Here is a 23,160-nt window from a genome sequence, read left to right on the forward strand (position 1 = left end):
TTGGAAGGTCTCTCTGCCATCACCCTAATCCTCCATTTCCTCCTCAGGTTCACTGGAAGATTCAAGGCTTTTACACACATGCTAGAAGTCTGTAATATATTTTAAAATCATTGCGGCATAAAGTCTTTTTTTTTCTTTCATGTAGTACAGAATAAAGGATTACATAGTGTGACCGTGATTTATTTTACACACATGCTATATGATGTAATAAACACACATTTTTTACAGCAGGTCTATAGTGTGATTAATTTGTGTATCTTTCTTCTTAGTGATTTGTGGATTCTTAGATATTTATATAAAGGTGAAGAGAATCTGCTGTGAATTTTAACCAGATTAAAACTTCAGACTTTAATTGTGCCGCCTTCACTCTGGGGGAAGAGATGCAACTTCAGTCATTGATCTAAATGTCTGAAGTTTGTAGTTTTGGACGGGTTGTACTGAAGTATTGGATTAATAAAGTATATTCATTCATTCATTGGTCTGAGGGACTTGTCATCTTTACATAAGAGCCCCCCCCTCTGCATCAAACATCACATTCAGGCTGCTGACACACAGCAAGGTAAACCTTCCTGCCTCTAAATCCTTAAAACGGAGCAGAGATGAGAATTGAGGGATTATTTCTGTAAGTCTGCGGCCTCCATGAGCCTCTCTGGAACACGCTCACATCTGCAGTTTGACATAAGCTGATTATTTTATCAGAAGCCAGGACACGGCGCAGCGCAGTGTTGGCGTTTTCTGACTGGATTTCTCTCCTGTTAATTTTGACAAACTTTGCTGCTTAGTTCATTTTTTTAAAAGTAAATTTAGAGTTTCCTCATCACAAGTAAGTAAACATTTAACTCAGATGTAACCTTTTCTTCACAGACTCATCAATAGTAATTACATTCACTAAAATAAGTAAAGAGTTGGAAGAAAGGATATATTATAGTGTTGGTGAGCCGGTGTTTTATTCTAAAGATTGAGCATAATGTGAGGGATTTTATGAAATCTGTAAAAGATACAAAGAAGCTGAAATAAACAGAAGTAGAGGAACATGTTGTTCTGAAACCGTCTACATACAAACGAGGAACACCTGCTGAAAAACATAGATTTATTTTTTTATTAAAACAACACATGCTGCTACATTTGGAGATAAAAACAGTTGATGAAACAGTAGGAGAGGAACAAATTACCAGGTTTCACATTTTTGCTTATTTATCTCCAGAGTACAAAACGACACAGGAAACTCAGTAAAAACCCACAAAACTCTTGTTTTCAAAGCTCTTCAGTCCGTCAGACTTTATGGGTGTTTGATTATATTTAGAGGCGGTGGAGGGTTTGAGGTGTACACACACATGCAGATGCCTGCTTCGTCACGTCGAACTGGAGCGTTATTAAAGGCCGACTCCAGAGTCAGGCATGAAGAAGCTACTTCAGTCCAACATGAAGAGAATATTTAAAGTAAACATTTTTTTGCACCCATAATGAAAAATAAAACAAAATAAAAATCAAATTTAAATTTGATTTGTTAACACACTGCTGAGGCACTGGTAATGCTGGATATGATTTCTGAGTTTGATTTCTTTAAGAGATAGTTTGAAATCTTTTTTTTTTTCATGAAGTTGTGCATCTTTTTAATAAAAAGCTTTGTTTGGTCAGCCAGTCTCATGTCTTACAGTTAATAGGAGTTAGAGCTGTGGATCTGTCCTGGTTTAAAGCTGGAACAAGCCGTCCTCCTGCGGCATGTAGCTGGTTGTTGTCATGCTGGCATCAGAGGCTGATGAAGCAGCAGGAGCTGAGAAACGAACAACTGAAAGGCTGCAGATGAAACACTGGCTACAACCACAAAGTGTTTCTTTTTGCAACAAAAGAGTTTCATTCAAAATCAGAGTACAATCAAAGCAAATATCCTAAACAGACTTGAGTCAAACACAAAAGAAAACATTCAGAAACTTTTGAAGCTGCTTCACGCAGAAAAGTAAAAGACGTGGAACTTTTCAAAACGTAACATTTCTGTGTGCTTCTTTACGCTAAAAGACACGAGGCTTTTAAAGAGAAGCCGCAGTAGAAACAGGATCATTTCGCTGGTTTGCTGCTGAGTCCCAGATCTACATCAGAAACGTGTAGAAACGTCTCAGTTTGTTAACAGCACCGACATAAAAGCTCAGAATGAATCTGAACGTTTGTTCAGACAGGAAACAGTCGCTGAGGAAGACTTGGTTTTTGTGTTGTCTCTGCTAACAGCTGCTGCATAGCTTTAGCTTTTAGCTTTAAATGTTTCTGTTGGCAACTATATGCACTGGTTCTGATGGAAAAACATGATGTGAAACATTCAAAGGAAAATCCTTCAATCAATTTATGCAACCATGATGCAAAATATATATATATATATATATATATATATATATATATATATATATATATATACACATAAATGTTTTATGGATATGTTTATCTTGAAAGATGAGGGTTTTTTCAAATTGAAACATAATCTAGTTTGTTGAGCTAATAAAGTCAAGGGAAAAAACGATTATAATTAATTATAATCAACAGTTCAGTCATGACAAAAACTAAGTACACCCTTCCATGTGACTTAAATGTTCTGGAGTTAAGCCCACCTGATCAGAACCGGGTCATCAGCAGGACAACGACCCAAACAGCAACAAATCTATCAACAGGATGGACGAAAAGAAATAAAGGTGCGGCCTATTCAAAGTCTAGATATCAAGTTCATTACAGTAAGATAAATGATCAGTTCAGTGATTCATCCATTAGAACTGATCTGGGGTCAGACTCTGAGGTCAAACAGGTCGACTCCATTTCATTAGTTTATTAAATTAAGCCTTGAAGGAAGCGACTTTCTGATGTGAACTGAATGAACTTTAACTTCTGGATCTGATATGCAAGTAATGTTAACATGTTAACATGCTAACATGCTAACGTGCTAACATGCTAACATGTTAACAAGAACGTTTTGATGAAATAAAACTGATTTCCAAGCTTCTGTGCTGTGATTGGTGGAAGGCCTCGACAGGAGAACCCAAACATCTGGCCAGACTCGACCTGACTGGACCGTTCAGACCCTCCTTCACACACACACACACACACACACACACACACAGGTGTGTGAATCAGTGCAAACATTACTAACTGGACACCGCTCTGAGTTTCTCTGGGATCAGCTCTCTCTCCTCCGTTACAGAGATCTACCTTCAAAAATGAAACTTTATGGATTCATAAACATGTTAGCTGACCACAACACAAAGATACATCACTTCCTGTTTGGTTCCTCTGAACCTCAATCTGTTCACTTTCCAGCCGTTGGTGAAACAGGTTGGAAAATAAACTTTGACCTTTTCACCATGACCAGCTTCATCATCCTCTCCTTCCCATGCAGAACCTTTAGAGGTAAAAATATTTGGCTCCGAACATAAAAAGCTAATTTCTTCTTAACTTTGCAGAAAGTGAAGCTGAAATCATTTAAAGGTCAAATCTTCTGATTTGCATCAACAGCTTCTGCGCTCTGATAATCCATCTTTTTCTATCACTCCATCTTCATCTTCCTCCTCTTTCTATTCTGCTCTATATTGACTCTTTAGTTCTTTTTGCATAATTCATCCAACATGCTCTCCTAATCTAACCTGCCTTGCCTACAGTGATTAATGCATTCTGCATATCAAAGTGTGTTTAGCCAGATTATTTGGACTCCTGTTGGTTTTGAATTCCATTATCTTCAAAGTTTTGTTATTTGTTTAGTTTAATTTTTGGTCCAACTCCTGGAGAGACGTTTTAAATCTGAGGTCAGAAAACCGTTCTGAGAATCTTTCATGTAGAAAAACTCAAATTCAGCCATGTTTCTTCTTTAAACCCACCCCTTTAAGAAAGGACCGCCCCTTTAAGACAGGACCGCCCCCAGCCAGACGGCTCAGCTCTAACTGCTGCCTCAGAGGCAGGCCTTCAGCTACATGACAGGAAGTGACCTAGACGAGCTTCCTGTGAGGAATGAATGGCTACCAGATTATGTCCAAAACTACTTTACTTCTGATCTGAGCCGGACGCAGATGCAGTGACCTGGTCCATGGCGGTGATGACAGTAGGTAGACCCCAGGCTGAGAGAGGGCGGGGCGGGGTCAAAGGGCAGGGGGGTTCATCAGATACGGATCTGGTAACCGTCACTAAGGGTGCTGAGCTCCAGAGGTTTCCTCTCCACTGGGGCCGGCCTAAAAGAGAGAAGAAGAAGCTGAACTCCAGCTGACCGCTAGCAGAGATGCTAACTGCTAACGGGCGACAGCAGTTTAACACCCTGACACTTTGTGATGCTGTACTGAAAAAAAAGTCTGTTTCCAAACTCCAGACTAAACAGAAACTCTAAAATGCTAGTGATGTTGTTTTAGAGGCATTTTTTCCATCATGAAGTTGAAAACTGTGTTTTTTTCCCTCATTTTCCATAAATTTCCACATCCCACAGAAGGAAACAACAGCTTTACAGACAGGAAATGTTAGATGTACCAATTGAGTTTTCACTGATGCAGACTTCTGTTCATCTAATTCTACTGACTAAAACACACAGCAGCTCTTCTCTCTAAACTGTTTTAATTTAATAATCAAATATAAAAAAAGGCCATAAAAGGGAAAAAGAACAGAGAAAATCCCATTGAAACATCTGCTGACATGTTACTAATCTTTACTGATTCTCACTAAACTCAAAATGAATTATTAAAGAACAGACTGATTATGATGTATTGATGAATCAAACTGATTTTCAGCTTTGATGCATTTAATGAGCAGAAAAAAGAAAAACAATCAGATGCCAGTTTTTCCCCGTTTCTTAAAGTCATTCAGATTTTGTTGACATTTGCCCTGATTTTTAACTCTTTGTTGTTCATCCAGTTGTGATGATCAGCAACACAATGGACTGATTGGTATATAGCCACCGTGTACAGCCTGCTGTCAGGGCGCCGTGCCTCGTGGTAACAACGGCTCAGTGACTAATTCTGGTGCCGCTGAGCTGCAGCTGTCGGCCCGGTCAGATTCTGTTACATCCTGACTGACAAACAGGCTCAGCATCTCCCTCTGAGGGACCAACACGCTCCAGTCGCCTGGTTCTCAACAGTAACCCAGCCTTCAGATTCAGTAACATATTTCCAGCACTCATTCTCTTCCTTCTACAGGGAAACCTTTCCAATCAAACTGGCCATAAAGTCTTCAGTTAGACCTGAAAATTGATGTTTTATGGCCGAGTGTTTCTGGATCTGTCTCCATGGCGACGATGCTGAGCTGTGTGTCCATGTCTCCTAATTTGAGATGATCTCTCCTGAGTGCTGGAGCTGCTTCAGCTGCCAAACACAGAAACTAGAAAGACGTCTGATCTCTGGCTGACCTCAGCCTGACCTCAGCCTGACCCCTGGCTGGCCCCAGCAGGCAGCAGTGTTTCAGTTGAGGTTGAGTCACTTCAGAGTTGAAGCTGCTTCAGCTTCAGCAAATCTGAACCACACACACACACACACACACACTCCGTCTGCTTCAGGAACAATCACTTACGATTTGTCTCTGCGGTGTGCGGTCCGTCGCTGAGGGCTGGCTGGCCGTCGCCGTGGCGATAAGGACTTTCCTCTGCTGCGCTCCTTGATTGGTGACTGAGCGATGGAGGATTTCAGGATCTAGAAAAGTTTGTTTTATAATAATTATTTTAAAAACAAAAACTCATCAGTCATCACTGCTTCAGCCTTGCTGACAGACACACAGACCTGCAGAGGGAAGGACCAGAGTTCACACGGAGACATTTCCAGTTTCAGTAAAAATATCAAAATAAATTCAGAGGAAGTGGAGAGCCATTTATTTGAGTTGAGTTGTCAAAAATGACTGGAAAAGAGCAATACATGTTCATCCATTTACATTCAGAATGCAGAAATATTTCTCTGTTTGGTCTTAAAGAGAAATCAGATGTGGCTAGGGTCAAAAGGTCAAAGCTTTATAAGGCTTGCAGATTGGTGAATGTCGTTAGAAAAATGACTGAATGAATAAAACAGCAGCTGATTGGATGGAGCTCTGAGCTGACCTCCTGGCATTTTAAAGAAAGGAAACTATGATCAACAGCTGCTGCAGAACCAGGCAGGGAAAATGAGCCGAGACAAAATGAAATGTATGTCGTTTTCTTCAGAAACTTTCCTGTTTCTGCTAAACGATGAGCCTGCTGAACCATTTTTAATGAGTTGATATTAACTCTATAACCACCAAACATGTCTATCTTAATACTTTTGTGTCTCCTTTATGGTTCAAGTAAAATCTGGAAGTAAAATCTATAGAATCTCTGAACTCCATGAACTGATTATAATCAGATGTTAATCCTGACATTTAACTCCAGTAAAAATCAGCCTCAGTTCCCAGTTCTGTCTGCTGATTGGTCACACACACAGCCTGTCTTTAATAAGTTCATATAGTCTGCAGCACAGCTGACTCAGGTGTGTGTTTGTGTGTTAACGTGTGACACCATTAGTGTGAGCGTGTGTGTGACAGCTGCGAGTCCCTGACCTACATATCATCTAACTGGACACCAGCAGCCTCTGTTCGACTCCCGTTCTTCTTCATGGGATTTAAACCTTAAACAGAAACATCTAGAATCACAGATTCAGCTCATGAATCATTCATCGTCACACAGCCTGGTTTTCTGCCCCTTCCTTCCTCATCACGACCCAAATAATCCCCGACTGGTCGTATCCCACCTTCAGCCCAAAGGAAGCAACATTCATCCATGATCTCATGAAAAATGTCCTTTTCCACCTGAAAGGAGCTAAATAATATTAAAGGTTGAGTTTAATTACAAACTTTCATTTTCGGTATGGAGATGAGAACCAGATGAAGGTCAGTGAACAAACAGAAACATGTTCTGACAAGCAGGTGATTATAAAGTTTATTTCCAAAGAAAAACAGAAAAGGTCACGGCTGTCCTGTGATTAGATCCCTGCAGACAGAACGTCTTCCTGCCGTGTGGCCACGGTCCCCCATGTCACATATCCTGCTTACTTTGTGTAGACCATCCATCCAAACAGATTTATTCTGGGCTCCGTCTGGTTTAGTTTCTGAACAAACTGGTTTATTTTGAAGATTTTAATTTAGAATAAAGTTTAGTTTATTCTGAACAATAATACTGATTGAATATCTTTTTTTAATGTTTTGTAAGTTTTCAAATAAAGATCTGGAAAGTGTGGCATGCAGTTGTATTCGGCCCCTTCAACAGCCTGTAGAGGTGAACTAGTCGGTGCTGGATTGTAATAAAACCTCAGTATAAATGCAGATGTTCTGTTTCTGGCCTTGAATACAAAAAGTGAGAACTGTGAATCATTTTCCATCTGATCCACTTTAGGTGCTGCTTGGAGTTAATCTGCCTCATACAATCCCAATAAAACACAACAATGTTCTTTATTTTAATGCAATAAAATGAAAACTTTTGTAGAAGGCATTAAGTTCAACTATCTGTGTGCTGATGAGACAAACCTTCATCCTCATGTCCCGGCCGTGTTTCTCCAGGTCCTTCCTCATCTCCTGAGCTCCGAGTCGGGTCGTGTTCAGCACCAAATACTTCCATTCGATTGGCTGAAAGACATGGGGGTCGTGAGGCACGTACAACCCAATCTTCACCTGGGAGAGACGGACAGAAGAGGTTAGAGGCGGACCGCTGGCAGCGCTGGCTCTGCTCAGCTCCACGTTTCCTCCTCTACCTTCTTCAGAGTGTGCTGGTATCTCTTGTAGGAGCTCTCGAACTCGGCCACCAGCTCGCCCAATGTCCGGTGGCTCAGCGGTTTGTCCATCAGGTCCGGGCGCCGGCTCATGCCCAGCGATCCGTAGCGACCGTTGCAGTAGACGCCCAGAACCACGTGGTGGAAGCAGTGACCTGAAAACTGGGTCTTGAAGCTGATGGGGAAGCGCTCCAGAGACGCGAGGCCATTGGTCAGATAGCTGAGCAGCAGCGGCGGCTAAGGAAACGTTTGACTGGAGGAATCATCCACACACTGACAGAAACCTGGAACTGAACGTGTTTGTTTGGACCAAAGCAGCTTCCTCTGTGGCTAATTCTATTCACTCTGATGGGATAAAGAGCCTCTGTGTAAACAGTGAAGGTCAAAGAGCCAGAGCTGTTCAGGAAGCTCCTCCTCTCGTTGTGTTTTATTCTGTTTAAACACATAACCTGAAACCTACACACTCATGGACCAGCTGACACATGATTTGATTACTCGTCTCATGATCTTCACTTCCTTCCTTTTCTCTGTCAGCCTCCATACATTTTCCATCTTCTCCTTTTCTGCACCTAAAACTAGAAACTCGGCTTCCAGGAGTTCCTAAATGAGCAACGTTAAGGTTTTAGTGACGGTGAGTTATTTGTTCTCAGAAGTAGGAATTTCTGACTTCCCAACCAAAGAGACTGCCTTAAGGTTAAGGAGTGTGTTCAGGTTGGGAATATGGGAAAAAGCAGAGATTTACCGACTTCTATGCTGCTGGATGCCGTTGCTGTACGAACAGATAACGATGAGTTTCATCCTATTTAGTTGTTTTCAACTAAAAGAACAAGTTCTGAAATACAATCATACTTCTCATTAAGTTCACATTTCTGTTTTAAAAATGCTCGTGAATTTCCAACATCTGAGCACAAATAAAATCCATCAACCTGAAACTAAACATACAAGTTTATTCCATAATAATTTAACGATGAAGAGAAATAGTTACAGCATTAAGACAAACAGCAGCTCAGCTCCAACCGTACCAACACACTCAGAAGAATCTGGACCAACTGGTAGCCAATCAACTGCTTGGTTTAAACCATGGAGGCTTATGATTGGTCAAAGCTTTCATCAGTCAGGATGCTTCAATATTTGTAAGACCTTCCAGAAAACTGGACCAACCTCACATCTGTGTGTCCTCATTACTGTAAAGTAACACACACACTCACATACGAGGAGTCATGAAGATAAATAAAATAACTAAAAAAATGACTCAACCTAAAAGACTAAAAACTGGCCCAGTAAATTTCAACACCTCCATCATTATCAGAGGTAACATTTAATTGTTTCTGCATCTTGAATATTGCAGATGTTGAATGTTTTCTGTGTTCTGCATGATGCACAAAATGAAGCTTTAAAGCTCTGCAGACGGAGACAGAGCAGAACTACAGGAAGCTTCCTGATCTCAGTTAGAGGACAAGCTCTAACCTGATAACAGGAAGGCCTCAGAGCCTGACCCCAGATCAGTTCTATTTAATGGCTGAGGTCAGGTCACATCCTGAGACGCTTTGGTTTCTTTTCCACGTCTCGTTCAGACTCTGGTTTCTCCCTTAGAAAAGGTTGAACTAAAAAGGATGAAACAGCAGGAGAGGCCGTCTCCTCCAGTCTCTTTAATCAAACAAACCTGAGGCTGAATAGCAGCTCAGGGAACGTTTGATGGTAAACGGGGAGCTTTGTGGCTGCAGATGACAAAGAGTCTTTCATGACTTAAAACTCAATAATACAAACTAAACAGCCTCCATGTTGTGATTCTTCACCTCCAACCACAACAAGTACTGAGATTCAAGCAGAGCTGCACCGCTACTATGGCCTGCATGTCTTATCTGTGCCAGCTAACACAATAAGACATATGCACCAGACACACACACACACACACACACACACACACACACACACCCAGAGAGAGAGCCGCTGCGGCCCAGAATGAACCCTGTGGATCCTGGAGGAACCTCGGATCGCTGTCCTCACAGATGCAGCCGAACTGACAGAACCAAATGCCACAAGCTACAACAGATGTTCTTCTTCCCACAACTCGCTGCAGGAGCTGATTTTATTATCATGCAAGTTATTTATTTCAAATAAAAGCTATAGAAACCCTGTTATTGTAATGTTTAGAGACATAACCTGTAGATAAAGCTATGCAGATCCAGTTTAATAATAGGCGACTCAGCGTTCTTGTACCGAATTTGTGCTGATGAGCTGAGGAATCCAGGTGGGGGAGGAGCCGACTGGTTGGCCTGGTGTGTTGCCATGACGCTGAGGCAGGGTGTGTCGCCATGGCACTGAGTGAGGGTGTGTCATCATTCCAAGGTTGTCATTGAAATGTCCTCTGATCAGCCTGTCTGCTCAGGTGAGGCCCTATAGCTCAGTGGTTAGAGCACTGGTCTTGTAAACCAGGGGTCGCGAGTTCAAATCTCGCTGGGGCCTGAACTTCATTTTCCCTCGACAGTAAAACTTTATTCTTTTTAGATTAGGCAAGTTAAACTGTGAACTTGCCGACCTCTTTCCCATTCACTCCCTCTGAATATTTGCCGTTTTGCTGTTTTGTCTGTCCTTCCAGCTTCACCTCCTGCTGTTTGCAGACCAAAGCCACCCTTCGTTACAGTCACTGTCAGCTGCCAGCATGACAGAGTCGCCATGACAGCCTGCAGGATCAACACTGGAAACATTTATCCTGAGAGACGTTTGTCCTCCTGACAGACCAAAGTCACCTCAAATGGCACCAAACCTTTACAGGTTTCAGTAAAACATGTTCAGGGGAATTCAGGCCGACATCGATGGAGACCTTGAACGCAACCCACCTTTTGCCAAAATCCTCACACACCATCTGTTTGGATGCAGCAAGCAGAGCCAACACACCAGAGACAATCACTGATATCCTACTGGCAGCATGTGTGGATTTAAAGAGGCTGAGAACTGGGGCTGCAAATAACAATGGTTTTAGTCATTTCTAAATCTGATTGATCAGACAAAAAAAAAAACATTTAGCACATCCTGCAGATTTTCCATTTAACCACATAAGCCTTTTTATACAATATTAGAAACACATTAAAAGATGCAAATAACCAAATAATTAAATTTCTTTTTAACAAAATAAATGTAACAACAGCACTCCTTTAGTGAACACTTGATCATTTGTAGCAAAAGCAGCAGTAAAAATACACATCAACATGTGAAAAGCTCAGTTTTTTTCTGCTCAACTGAACATCAACACTGTAGATTTGATAGGATGACTATTTCTGGATTAGCCAGTTACCGTATTTCCTGTACTTTAAGTCACAGGAGCAACCAAACTATGAAAAAAAGTGGGCCTCATAAACTGGAACATACGGTAACAGCAAAAGGTGCTTAAAACTGAGACTTTTTTACAGCATTAGAACCAAGTAAAGTGGAAAATATTCCACTTTCTAAATATATATTTACATACAAAGCTTTTTTTTATCTCAACAGCAAAATGTAAAATTATTTTGGACAGTTTTGATTTAGTTATTGCTCTGCCAGTGTTTTTTCAGCAAACAGCCTTTTTTGAGTCCTAAAGATTGATCAGTTACTAAATTAGTTGACAATTATTTCAATAATTGATTCATCACAATTAATCCAATTGATTGTTTCAGCCCTACTGAGCACAACAGATGTTCCATCCACACATTTAGCATTAAAAAGTAACACTGAACTAATCTGTGGTTAAAATAGCTTTAAGCTGTTATTAAGCAGCAGAAACTTTAAAAATATTTGTGTGTAAATTATTTAATATAACTGAATCATTGATTCTGTTACAACTCAAATAAGAGTTGTCTTTTCTGACACAGAAAGTAGAAACAGGCAGAAATCCAAGCGGGGCAGACACCGTCCCTATTTATTATAATTATCAACCAAATAAAGAATGAAAGAAGCCGGGTCTGACTGGAGACCAGAAAGGTTCAGGATCAAATCCAGGCAATACAGAACCTGAATCCATGTTCTATCGAGACTGATTCAGACAATAATTTTAACATCTAAAAGTAAAACCAGCCAGATAAGAACTGTTGGGGGAAACATGGACGCCAAACCTCCTAAAAATGACACAGCTGACCTCAAACTGGAGTGCTCAGGATGATGCTAAGCTGCGAGAGCGAGCCAAGGGGGAAGAAACTTTGAAGTGTTCCTGTTGCCAGGCAACGCCACAGAGCGAGAGAGGGGGTCGATGTTTTGGGGCATTAGTACTTTAGAGGTGAAAGTTTGATTGATTTATTTTTTTACTCAGACACAGCAGAGGAACAGTGCAGAGCTGAAAGGATACACTCCCAGGATGACGGCTTCCAGGCATTTGATTGGTAGAGACTCCCTGATCATCTCCCTCGCTGTTTCCATCAACCTGCAGAGGAGGGAGGAGCGGAGACGCAGGAACGATGAGAAGAAAAACGCATGAAGAGCAAACAGGAGGCGACGCTCCAGGGCTTCATGGGGAACTCATGATGCTGAATTGTGTTCATCTCTAAACATTTAATGGTATTTTTACAGCATCCACTCACCCACACAGCGGGCGGCTCTTCTTAATCTCAAAAAACTGGGTTCCAGTGTGGTTGTACCTAACACAAACGTTAAGGGCAACAGGGCTTTAAAACACTTTCACAATGCGTTTTGGTCTGCAGCAGCACTTTTGTCAGTAATATCAGTATCTGATCATTCCATTTAGTTTAGAAACTTCACCTGAAATGTGGGGCTCCGTTACTAACGTGCTGTTAAGGATGATTAAATGTGTTTGTTGTAAAGGATACTGCAGAGCCTTCATGTAGTTCTGGACGGCCACCAGCCAATCAGGGGCTGACATGGATGGCTTGAAGGTTGGAATGGAGGGAACAGTAGGCTGGGAAACAAAAAAACACAAAACAAACATTGTCAAATGCTTACAGTAAATAACATCTGGAAACTTTCAGAGCCTCAAAACGATGTTTTAGTACATCATAAAACAATCTGCCTGCGTCATCAGAACCAGTCTAACCAGGACTCTTCTTCATTCTGTCAAACACGTTTATGTCATCAACAGTTTTTTATAAATCACATAAAGTTATGCTAATTGGACATCAGTGCTGAACAAAAATATGAAAAAGAAACAAACATAAAAAAACAATGCAAAAATTGGATGTTAATTAAATAGTTTGTATAACTATTCAACATTTATAAGAACAAATTAAACAGAATAAGGTCACCTGAGGATGTCCAAGCACCACAAGAACTGAAAGGGAAAGAGCAAAGTTGGGTTTTAGGAGGTTTATAAAGCCGTCGAATCTGTGAGTGTTCTTCATTAGCAAACTGCTCCAGTCCTGCTACTGCAAAGCAAAGGTCACTCCTGCTTTTCAGTTTGGTTTGATGGATTTCCATCTGGTCAGTAGATCTGAGTGCTGCTGATGAAGAACGGTGGGACCCATTCAGGTAACCAGGGGCCATGCAGAGTTTTAGAAACAACCAATCAAATCTCACGATGGAGAACCAAACAGAGTGAAGCTAAAACTGGACAAACTTTTGCATCCAAGTTGTGTTTATTAGCAGAACCAGCAGAGAAGTGAACCTACATTCAAGCTACTTTAAATACCTTTCAAATCATCTAAGCACTTACGGACTGCAGTCTATTCAGGAAAAACCAAAGTCTACAAGCATAATGATAACGGGACCCAGACTCAACAGTAAGGAACAGGTTGTTTAAACTTTTCACTAGTTTATGAGATCTTTGGTATAAATTCACAGCACAGTTGTTCTTTATACAGCCGAGTAAAAAAAGGAGAAGAGAAGTCTGGGTGTTTTGTGGCCGACCCGACGCCAACAGGAAACCCACACCGCTTTGAAGCGACACGTTCCAGAGATAAAGATCACTGCTGATTCTGCAGCTGGTTCACCTCAACAGGAACCACTTCTCAGCAGTCACACATGTGAAGAGGCCACGGATATTTCAGCAGAGTGACTCAGGCTGAAACACAGACCAACGTTTCCTGTGAGTCTCAAACTCAGTAAAAGCTGGGCTCGTGCGTGCACAACGGAAGAGTGAGCACCAGAACTATCACTTCCTGTTTCTTCCTGCTTTCTATTTCAGGCAGGAACAGAGAATGGAAGGGAGGGATAGCAGGACTACACCACAATGACTGCATCCTTACTGGGTAAAACACTCTTGTACGATAACAGCTCCCTGAATCATGCACAGCAGTTATTTAGCCACTTAACTGCTAATTTACTACAGGCAAGTAGACGATTAGCCCGAAAACAGACAGACTAATCAGGCAATCCGTCAGTCAGCAGCTCAGAGGAAGACGATCTGCCAACTGGCCATTCATCTCGTCAGCCGGCCAGCAGCAGCATATCGTGCTTTTTAACAGCCACATAATCTGGAAGTGAAATCCCCTCAGCAGTCAAACCTCCTCACTGGCTGGGCAGGCTGACACGCTGAGGCTCAGAGGCTTCAGCAACAGAGCTCTTCTTTATCCTCACTTTCAGTAACGACCGCCATCTTTCTCAGGTCATTATTTTTTATCTCTTGTTGTATTATATTCAGAGCAGTGAGAAGCCGTAATCTGAGAGCAGAATGAGCATCGATTCACAGCCAGTTATCCTGGTAATTAATCTGTCTGCTCAGCCCATCTGGAACCGCCTCCTCTGGTTTCTTGTCCACCCTTCATCTGACTTCTCTGTTATTACCTCAAACCTTCTCTACAGATTTCCTTCTCTGGTTTGGCCTCCATCTCCTCCCCTCATGTCCACCCTCTGCTGTGACATCCTGTCTCCTGCTCCTCCCTCTCTCCAGCTCTACACGGGCTGAGCAGACATCTAGAAACTGTAAACAAAACGTTTCATGCTAGCTGTATCTACAAACTCAGCGCTATTTTTGTGGAAGACAACCTGGAACATGTCTGAATAGCACCTAAAGTCCATCATACTCCAAGCCAGCAGTGCAGGAAAATAAATGAGTCAACTGTGCTTAAAATGTTGTCTAGATAAACTAGAATAAAACCTTTTTTTAAATCATAGACATAAATGTGCTGAATTACAAATTAATTTGATAACTCTGCACCAACACAGCACACTTTAAAACACCAATAACTTCACAAGTTTGATCAAACATGTAAAAACAACAGAACTTTCATTTGTTCAGTCAGTGCAATTAGGACCAGATCAGTAAAATAAATAATAAAGAAACTAAAAGTGACAAAAATATGTTGGCTGCCTTGGTTCAGCATGTAAAAATAAACTGCAACAATTCTTTCAAATGGTTCAGAAGGTGCAATGAGGAATTTTAAATATAATCCAAAATAAATGATAAAACATAACATGACTCAGAGCACAAAGCGTAGAATTAGACTGAATAGATCTGCCCTTATGAATCAGGTACATTAGCACTGATATCCGACCTAGAATTTTTTTTGATATTGGACCAATACAGATATTAATATTTGATTGATGCATCTCAGATGTAGGATCCTTTCTAAGATAAGAAGATGTGGCAATAAACAGAAAACTGCAAAAACAATCAGGGCAGATAATAAAGTCCAGTTTTTCATGCAGTTATTTGTAACAAGATTCAGCAGAAAATGACCTGTATTTTGACAAGTATGGATCAGAAGAACCACGAGTGCCTGAAGGTGGTCGAACAGCAAAGCTGCAGACGATCCTCTTCAGTTACAGGACATCCACATTTCCTACCAGATAAAACTGGCTGATAAAGGACAAAGTCGCCTCAGCTCAGCTAACCTCATATCAGCTTCATCGTCCTCCCACCTAGAAAAGAACAGACAGTTTCTAACAGTAAGAAAAACCCTCAAAAGCAAAAACGCTGAGGTATAAAACTGAAAGTAGTTTTACTTTATTATGGAAAAATAATAACGTTGGAACAAGTGAGCTCAGTTTAAACATCTAACAACATGAACACATGAAAAACAAAGCAGACAGAAAAACATCTGGCACCAAAACTAGCAGCACTGACAAAAGAAAATGAAGAGAAATCTAAAATGTCTCGGATCTGATGAACATCTACCAAACAAGAGAAAGACCAGTAAAAAATGACCTTCCTGCTTTTAGAGTTCATCACCAGCAGAAATTAAATAATCAAAAATAAATTAAACCATTTAATGAAGAAGATCAACACTTGTGATGAGAGGAATAAATTAATCTGAATGAAACCAGACAGTGCAGTTCCTGAGGTACAGAAAGCAGGAAAACTCCATCCTCCAGTTTGAGCAGTTTATTTTCTCTGGTATCTTTAGAAATCTTCTCTCTCATTATTAAAAAAAACATTTCCATTAGCTGTAAATAACACTGTGGACAGCTGCCACTCGCTGCCATCTAAAACACATTTTCTGTGTGAGCATTAAAGATTCAAGTCAACTAAAGGAGGGAGGGAGATGGACAGGTCAGGTTTCCTGCTGCTAAGATGTCGGTGGGATTTCCCCAGGAACCCTGTGTGTGTGTGTGTGTGTGTGTATAAGAGGTATTCAGACAGCTGAAGTCATTTAAATAAAGTTAAAAGTTATTGAAAGTTGCATCGTCTCATTCAAAAACCCACAACAGAACTGTAACAACCTGCTTTAACATGTAAAACCAGGCCAACAGGCTGGAGGTTAAACGTGGGCCAAAGGAGAGTTTTCTGGACCGGATGATTGTAATTAAATATTTATAACCTGAAATATGAAGCAACACAGGTTTCATTTCTGAATATCCAGCAGTATTCATACTTTGGGGCATCCAACCACTGCTTCAACCTCCCCTCCCCCCATTTTACTGATTCACGCTGAATTTCTTTAAAATAAAGTGAAGTTTGCATAAACCCAAACATTATTAACATTTACTGTGCATTAAACTTTTTGGCAGAACAGAAAACAATAAGAATGCAGCAGTTGTTTTCAATACTTTGTCTATAAAATGTTTTGAACATTTTCAGGTGAAAAGATACAAAAAGTATTTCATTAAATAGTTTTGGTTTTCAGAATAAATCCCATATATTTTAAAGATGTACGTTCAGTTCTTTATTTAAAGGTTTGTGTTTTGGTACTACACCAAACACTGCAGTAATACTAAACAGATCCAGTGAAATTAGTTTCCCTTCATGCAGTCCAGTTGGTATCCAGAGATTATCCACTACCCAGATCGTATTTGAGGGATTATTCAGCTGCTGTGCCAAAACTGCAAACTGGTCCTGAGGGGGCGGAGAGAGGCGGCGGGTCGCCGACCAAAACACTGGAAAATCAGGAAAACCTTCCTACTGGAGGCCATTTTGACAGTCAACCAATGGGAACAGTTTTACCAACTTTCTTTTCGCTTTAATTTTCTGAATTGACAAGCCTGAAAGAAATCTAATGCAGCTTCTTTTAAAAACATTTTCTTCAATACATGCCATTATCCTAAGAGGAGAGAAATCCCTTTATTATCCTTTTTCCTCTTTGCCTGAAGGTGAAAATCAGCCCATCTGCTTTTACACTTCACACACACATATCGACACACCAACAGCAGAGTGGAGTCAAGCTGCACATTAACAAACCAACTGACATCTCCATTGTTCACCATCCACCCAGATGCTGTACAGCTGTTTCCCAGCCCCCTTAGTTTACATCCAACACTAAATGCTCTCACTGCCAGCAACAGAGTGACTGTCAGGCCCAATTTACAGACATAATGGCAGAAAATCTCTGATGCAAGTTTCAAATAAAAATCTTACATTTGTGTCTTAGTAAAGAATAATGTTGTTACTGTCTGATGAATTAAATAAAAAGTGCAATGTGACCAATTTGTTAAACTCCACATTCCTCCTGCAGCTTATCACACAGTCTGGGAGTTTGGTACCGTCAGCCAACCGGGTCACTAATGACCACATGGGTAATTAGTGGAGTGAAACAACAACAACCTCCAGGTTCCCTCCTCTCTCAGGAAAACAACACGCATTCAGGATAATTACTGTTGGGAAATTATGAAAAAATCTGGGCTGTTTTGGTGCATGAGGGGTAGACAGACATAACAAAGATGAATATCATGAAGGCAGAGTTTTGGTTTTCTCCATTCAGAAGATTTGCAGTTTGAATCCACAGCAAACAGCATTATGAAGAAAACTAATCACACTTTGTTTAAAAATATGAGAATGTATAATAAAGACAAAATAAATATCTGAAATGGTTTCACCAACTGATTTAAAGTGGTATGAAGTTGACATGTTCAGAATTCATTTAAGTAGTAATGGAACTAGCAATGACCAGCGGTGGCACACTTACTCTTAGCTCGTTTCTAGCTTAGTGCTTTTGCCAACTTTGAAAACATTTATTCTGTACCCAGAATGCATCACTGTAAAATCTACTGATGTCCAATGCTTTCCGACATGAAGCTCTACTGTGGTCAGTTAGGAAAAATGAGCAGCAGTTAGCAAAACTCAACACCTAAAAAACTGAAACCACAAGAGAAAGATCTGTCAATGTGTAATGTAATGACACATTCCAGCCAGTTGAGGGCAGTATATCATGTTGCAAGTTGTTATCAATAGGGTTGAATCTAGAACGTTAGCATTAGCGTTCACTACGTACCATGTTGATATAACATTTTAGCATTTGTGGAACTAATATTTATGGTAAGCGCAACTAACTTTTTATTAGCAGTCCCCACCACTGGTAATGACAATAAAAGAAATGCAGAATGTACATTTTATTTTGATACATTTGCAAACTGATCCCCAACAGATATGTAAATGATATTTAACTTATTTAATTTTGAATAATTAATTAACCAAATCAGCATGAACTTGTGTAAGTAAGCTTTAACTGGACTGATGTAATATTTCAGCAGTAGAATGATGAACGTGTGCAGCCTTCTCTAGCCTGCTGCCATGCTACGTCTGCATGTGTGACACAGAATCACACGGAGACAACAACTAATGCCACCTGACAGGCATGGTGCTCCAGTTTAGCACGCTTGTTGTCATGGTAATATGAGGAATAACTGTGTGAGTACTCCTCAGACCGTGCATTAGTGAAACTGCGAGTGAGACCGGGTCGTCGTTATCACTAAAGGCACCCAGCTGTGAACACGAGCACAACCATCTCCAGCAGCAACAGAAACCCTGACTCACAAAACCAAGAGAAATTCCTCAAGTCGCTGAGAATTCACAGCAGGAGGAGAGAAGAAACACGGTAGAGGTCATGTGATGCAGACCTGCATCTTATAATGCTAACTAAAACTAAATCCTCTGTTTCAGACAGATCTGAATGTGTCGAAAACAGAAAGAGAAATGAGAGACGCACCGAGAAATATGCTGTTGACCAAACTCGGATGATTTTCAGGCCATCTCCTAAACTCAAAAATCCTGCCTTTTTATGGTTAGTGAATATAACGAAGTGCAACCAGGTCACAGTTATAACTTTGTGGAAGTCGTTACTGAGGCAGGAAAACCTCAGATATCTTCAGTGTCAGTGAAGTGTCGGAGGGAGCAAACGAAGCTGAAACTATTTTCTGTTAAATGTCTGTGTTTGGTTCAGGCTGTGAGAACAGGACAGAGTGAGTATTTCAACCTTGGCCTGTTATGGAACACGGTGGATCGGGAAATGAAAAACCTTCTGATTACCTCATAGAAGTGTCACAACATCCCCAGGCTGCTGCATGGAAAACATCTTCATAAAGAGCTTTTTACTAAAGAAGGCAGTTCAGTAAATGCTGAACATCTCAGTGCTGTCATGTGACACAGACCCATCCAGAATAGATGCTTTGATAATGACAACGAATATGCCTTATAAGAAAAAAAGTGAAGGTCATCCTATTAATTTTTTATATAACTAAAAACTGGGGTTAAGTTTTGCAGTTAAAAAAACAGTAGCAATTTGGAAGAAGTAGAACTTCAAATAATGAGGTTTCTGATTAGCAGTGTTTTTTCTGAGAGGAATAAATCATGAACAGAACCCAGATAGCTTACTTTTGGCAGGTATGCAGCGTTCCGTATCCGGTCCACCATCTCCTGGCCGTCGGGGTGGACGGTGGCCACATGGGACCACATCCTCTCCCAGGTTACGCTCTCGATGGGGAAACCATTCCGATTAACGTAGAAGAGAACCCCTCCTTCCTTCTTCTCTTCCTCCTCGGGGGAGTTACTGGGGGGGCAGGCGGCGGTCTCCTCCCCGGCGCCGCAGTGGAGCAGGCAGTGTGCACTGGTGCTCTTGGAGCGGCCGCGCCTGCTGAACTTGACCGATGAGGTGCCGGTCCGGCTCGGGGAGTTGGGTCCCGTCATCGGTCCCAGGAGCACAGCCGATTCTTAGCCAGCTACAGCTACTTCCTGCTGCCTCTCAGAGAGTTCATACTGGCATAGTTAAGGCAGACCTGATGAGAGAGCAAAAACAAAAACATAAGAGGTTAGGAGAACAAATCTGGAATATAATCTATATATATCTTGGTGAAGTTTATGAATCCCAAAGTAAGAATAAGACCCACGCTGATCCATCATAAAGGGCAATATCCACCATATCCCCTACTCCAACATCTCTCTGCTGGCTTTCTAACCGTACTGCCAGCAAAAGTAAAGTAGATGGATTTGCCTCTTTGGCCGTAACATAACATTACTGTATTTAAAAAAATTACATTTTATTGGGTTTTATAATATCATAATGTTCCACTCATAAAATAAAAAACTTCTTAAATACATTTAGAAGGCAAAATTATTTCTGACAGCAACAACTGACCAATAGTATAGTATAGTTAATATTCAATGACAACTGTTATCAAAGCTTTGGTGACAAAACAACATTATAAAAGCCATTAACAGAAATGTATTAAAACCAACGTTTTAAGAGGAGTTTTCTGTATATAAAAACGATTAAATATGCATGTATATATTATTTCAGTGACAGAAACTGCAACTAAATTGACTTAACGACAGAAAGTGCATACATTACTAAGCTGTAAGATAACAAAAATACAGAAAAGTTCATTTCTGCAACAGTTTTTCCTTCTTACTTGAACCGTATAAGCGGAAATATTCCAACCGTTATTAATCCAAGCCTACCGTTCTTTCCAAAAGGGCTCCGACTTCACACCGTCGACGGCCTCCAAGCTTTAAATTACATTTTTACTAAAAAAATCCTTTTCTAGAAGAGGTGGGTTCCATTCATAAAAAAGGCGACCGTGTCCACTCCAGGCTGGAAAGTCTTGTTTTGGACCGAGGCTTTGTAACTTCACCCTTTTTGAAAGTCGTCAAGTTTTCAAACAGTAACGGTCTTTTAAATGGAATTCCAGTAAGTTTACTTTCAAAATAAAATCTCGGCGTGATTTATCTTCTTGTCATGACGTAACAATTGTTAAAGCTTGCTCGCAAATAATTTGTAGTACACATCACATAAGGTTCTAAATAAACATCTTAATTATTATCTACAAGGCGTAAGGTTAAGAAATGTACCTCTTTTATTCTGAAATTCTCATCCAGAAGTTGAGTTGGTTCCGCTCCTTACTTGACTGCGCTCTTCTATCTTTGGTCTCAGTACACTGCAGGGGCCGCTGCCTTCCACCAGCCCAGATCTGGGTAACCTCCTCCTCTGTGCATTGCCTTCCGTTAGCAGGCTTTAAATCGCCTCCTTATCCGCTGTCTATTCGGGAAATTTGGTTTCATCATGGTAAAAGTCTTAATAAGCCCGTCACATGATTAAATCACTTGAGATAACGCAGCTCCTCTAGCGGATACCTGGCGAGCTCTTCTGCTCCTCGAATACCCTGCAGTTACCAAAGCTAGGCGAGTTCTAATTGGTTAAGCTAACAAAGAGGGGCGGGACTTACACGGTCGTTTACCAAATTTGGAACTGATGAGACACTCTGATTGGTTGATTTTGTCAACAAGTGATAAATCTGCAACAAATGTAGTTCTTTTTTAGTCCTTGATTGTAACTGTTGATTTTGCATCAGGAGGTTATTGTCTTACTGTTCGTATAAATTAACCTAATTATCATGAAAAAAAAACAAACAAACACTGCACCATCCATCCACACTCACACGCACATATACACGCACGCACACACGCGAACACACACACAGTGAAAGAGAGATATACATATTTGAAGGCTGGGTCAAGACAAAAGGAAAAAAGATATGTACAGAAAAAAATCTTTTTTTTTTTCTAATTTCAAGTATTTCATGACAAAAACATGCAGGCTTGATTTATCATTTTATATTGAATACTTTAGCAATAACTGCAAACAGTGGGGAACTATTTTGACAGTCATAACCTGACCCGCATCTCCCCCTGGTGGACAGAAATTTCCTGTACAGTCACAAAAGACAAGAAGGATTGTTAATTTGCTTGATAAGCATTTTTATTGTTTTAAGACAACATTTTTAATATAGTTTTACATTTTAAATTGAAATAGCTCATGTATGAAATTGTCCTCAAAGTCTATACCCTAAAAATAAGGTTAATATATTGTGTTTTGGTTGCTTTAAAAATCTTATTCCAGTTATTTCCTTTTAAATTAACCAAAATACCAGTTTGGTTATTTAACAGAAACATAGAGGTGGCTTGGATCAGGCGATACTCCTGTTCTAACGGTGCTGTAAGTCACTGCTGCATCACTTCCCCAAATCTGCAATGAACACAGTGCAGCAAATAAATGACTGCATATGAACACAATTCCCCACAAATGAGAGATTTATATGAATATTCTGTGCAGTTTCTTAAAATATAACATTATATTCAGATAATGTACCTGATTGTTGTTCTTCTTTGGGAGGTTAATTGAAGCATAAGAGATGGTTGCATCAGGTTCATCCTACACAAAGACAAGACAGGTGATTTCCAACATTCCAACATTTCCATTTATTTAGACCAGTTCTTTTTTAAGTCTCTTCATGGGTGTTTTTGAACATGTAATTTATTCCTAAAAGCTTGATAAAAGTGAAAGACATGAAGCTGAAATTTTGGGTAGTTAATGGAGGATGTAAAGGCCCCCGGAAAATGTCCCAGTTAAAAGACGTTTAACTAAAGTCCTACGGGGTTTAGAGTCCCAGTTGACGGCGTTTCAACTAAAAACCTATAGGTCGGAGTTCTTGTCAAATGGTGTTTTTGATTAAAGTCCCAAAGGGTTAGAGCCCCAGTTAAACGACAGTTAAATAACATTTAACTGAAGTCCTCAAAGGGGTGCAGGTTTTAATGTTTTTATCTTTTTTAATCTTTTTCAAAATGTCTTTCTCTTTCTCACTGTTTTGGTGATTTTAATGTTTTTATCTTTAAAAAAAAAAAAAGTCAGAGAGGTTAGAGTCCTTGTCAAACGGCGTTTTGACTAATGTCCAAAGGGTTGGAGTCCCAGTTGACGGCGTCTCAACTAAAGTTCTACAGCTTTTATTTCTCTTTCTCACAGTTTATGTTTTAATTCATCCATCCATCCATTTTCTGAACACCCTTGTCCCTCAGTGGGGTTGGGAGGGGTGCTGGTGC

The 23,160-nt window shown here is 40.4% G+C and overlaps 2 protein-coding genes and 1 non-coding gene across 4 annotated transcripts in view; 1 reads left to right on the forward strand and 2 right to left on the reverse strand.

Annotated features, from left to right (window-relative positions):
• Positions 1 to 1,076: 1,076 nt before the first annotated feature.
• vash2 (vasohibin 2) lies at positions 1,077 to 21,453 on the reverse strand. 2 transcript variants are annotated; one of them, XM_015034009.1, is made up of 9 exons: positions 21,136 to 21,453; positions 19,663 to 20,063; positions 12,512 to 12,600; positions 12,266 to 12,322; positions 12,034 to 12,108; positions 7,698 to 7,935; positions 7,474 to 7,617; positions 5,521 to 5,639; positions 1,077 to 4,199 (listed from the first exon to the last, which is right to left on the reverse strand). In XM_015034009.1, the coding sequence occupies exons 2-9, from the start codon at positions 19,972 to 19,974 to the stop codon at positions 4,130 to 4,132; spliced, it is 1,104 nt and encodes a 367-aa protein (XP_014889495.1). In that variant the 5' UTR covers positions 19,975 to 20,063; positions 21,136 to 21,453; the 3' UTR covers positions 1,077 to 4,129. The 2 variants fall into 2 exon arrangements, with proteins under 2 accessions (XP_014889495.1, XP_014889494.1); XM_015034008.1 differs by lacking the exon at positions 21,136 to 21,453 and adding an exon at positions 20,746 to 20,959.
• trnat-ugu (transfer RNA threonine (anticodon UGU)) lies at positions 10,109 to 10,181 on the forward strand. Its single transcript has one exon. It is a non-coding gene; the product is annotated as a tRNA-Thr (tRNA).
• Positions 21,454 to 22,030: 577 nt separating the features above from the next.
• Positions 22,031 to 23,160, reverse strand: part of LOC106948385 (uncharacterized) — a 7,028-nt gene continuing 5,898 nt past the window's right edge. The window contains exons 7-8 of the mRNA XM_015034013.1: positions 22,433 to 22,495; positions 22,031 to 22,309 (exon numbers count right to left, since the gene is read on the reverse strand). Coding sequence (XP_014889499.1) covers positions 22,220 to 22,309; positions 22,433 to 22,495 — 153 coding nt within the window. The 3' untranslated portion in view covers positions 22,031 to 22,219. The remainder of the gene's footprint in view (positions 22,310 to 22,432; positions 22,496 to 23,160) is intronic.

This window comes from Poecilia latipinna, unplaced genomic scaffold (assembly GCF_001443285.1).
Source record: "Poecilia latipinna isolate Pla-1442-1.1 unplaced genomic scaffold, P_latipinna-1.0 Scaffold284, whole genome shotgun sequence".
Taxonomy (NCBI): domain Eukaryota; kingdom Metazoa; phylum Chordata; class Actinopteri; order Cyprinodontiformes; family Poeciliidae; genus Poecilia; species Poecilia latipinna.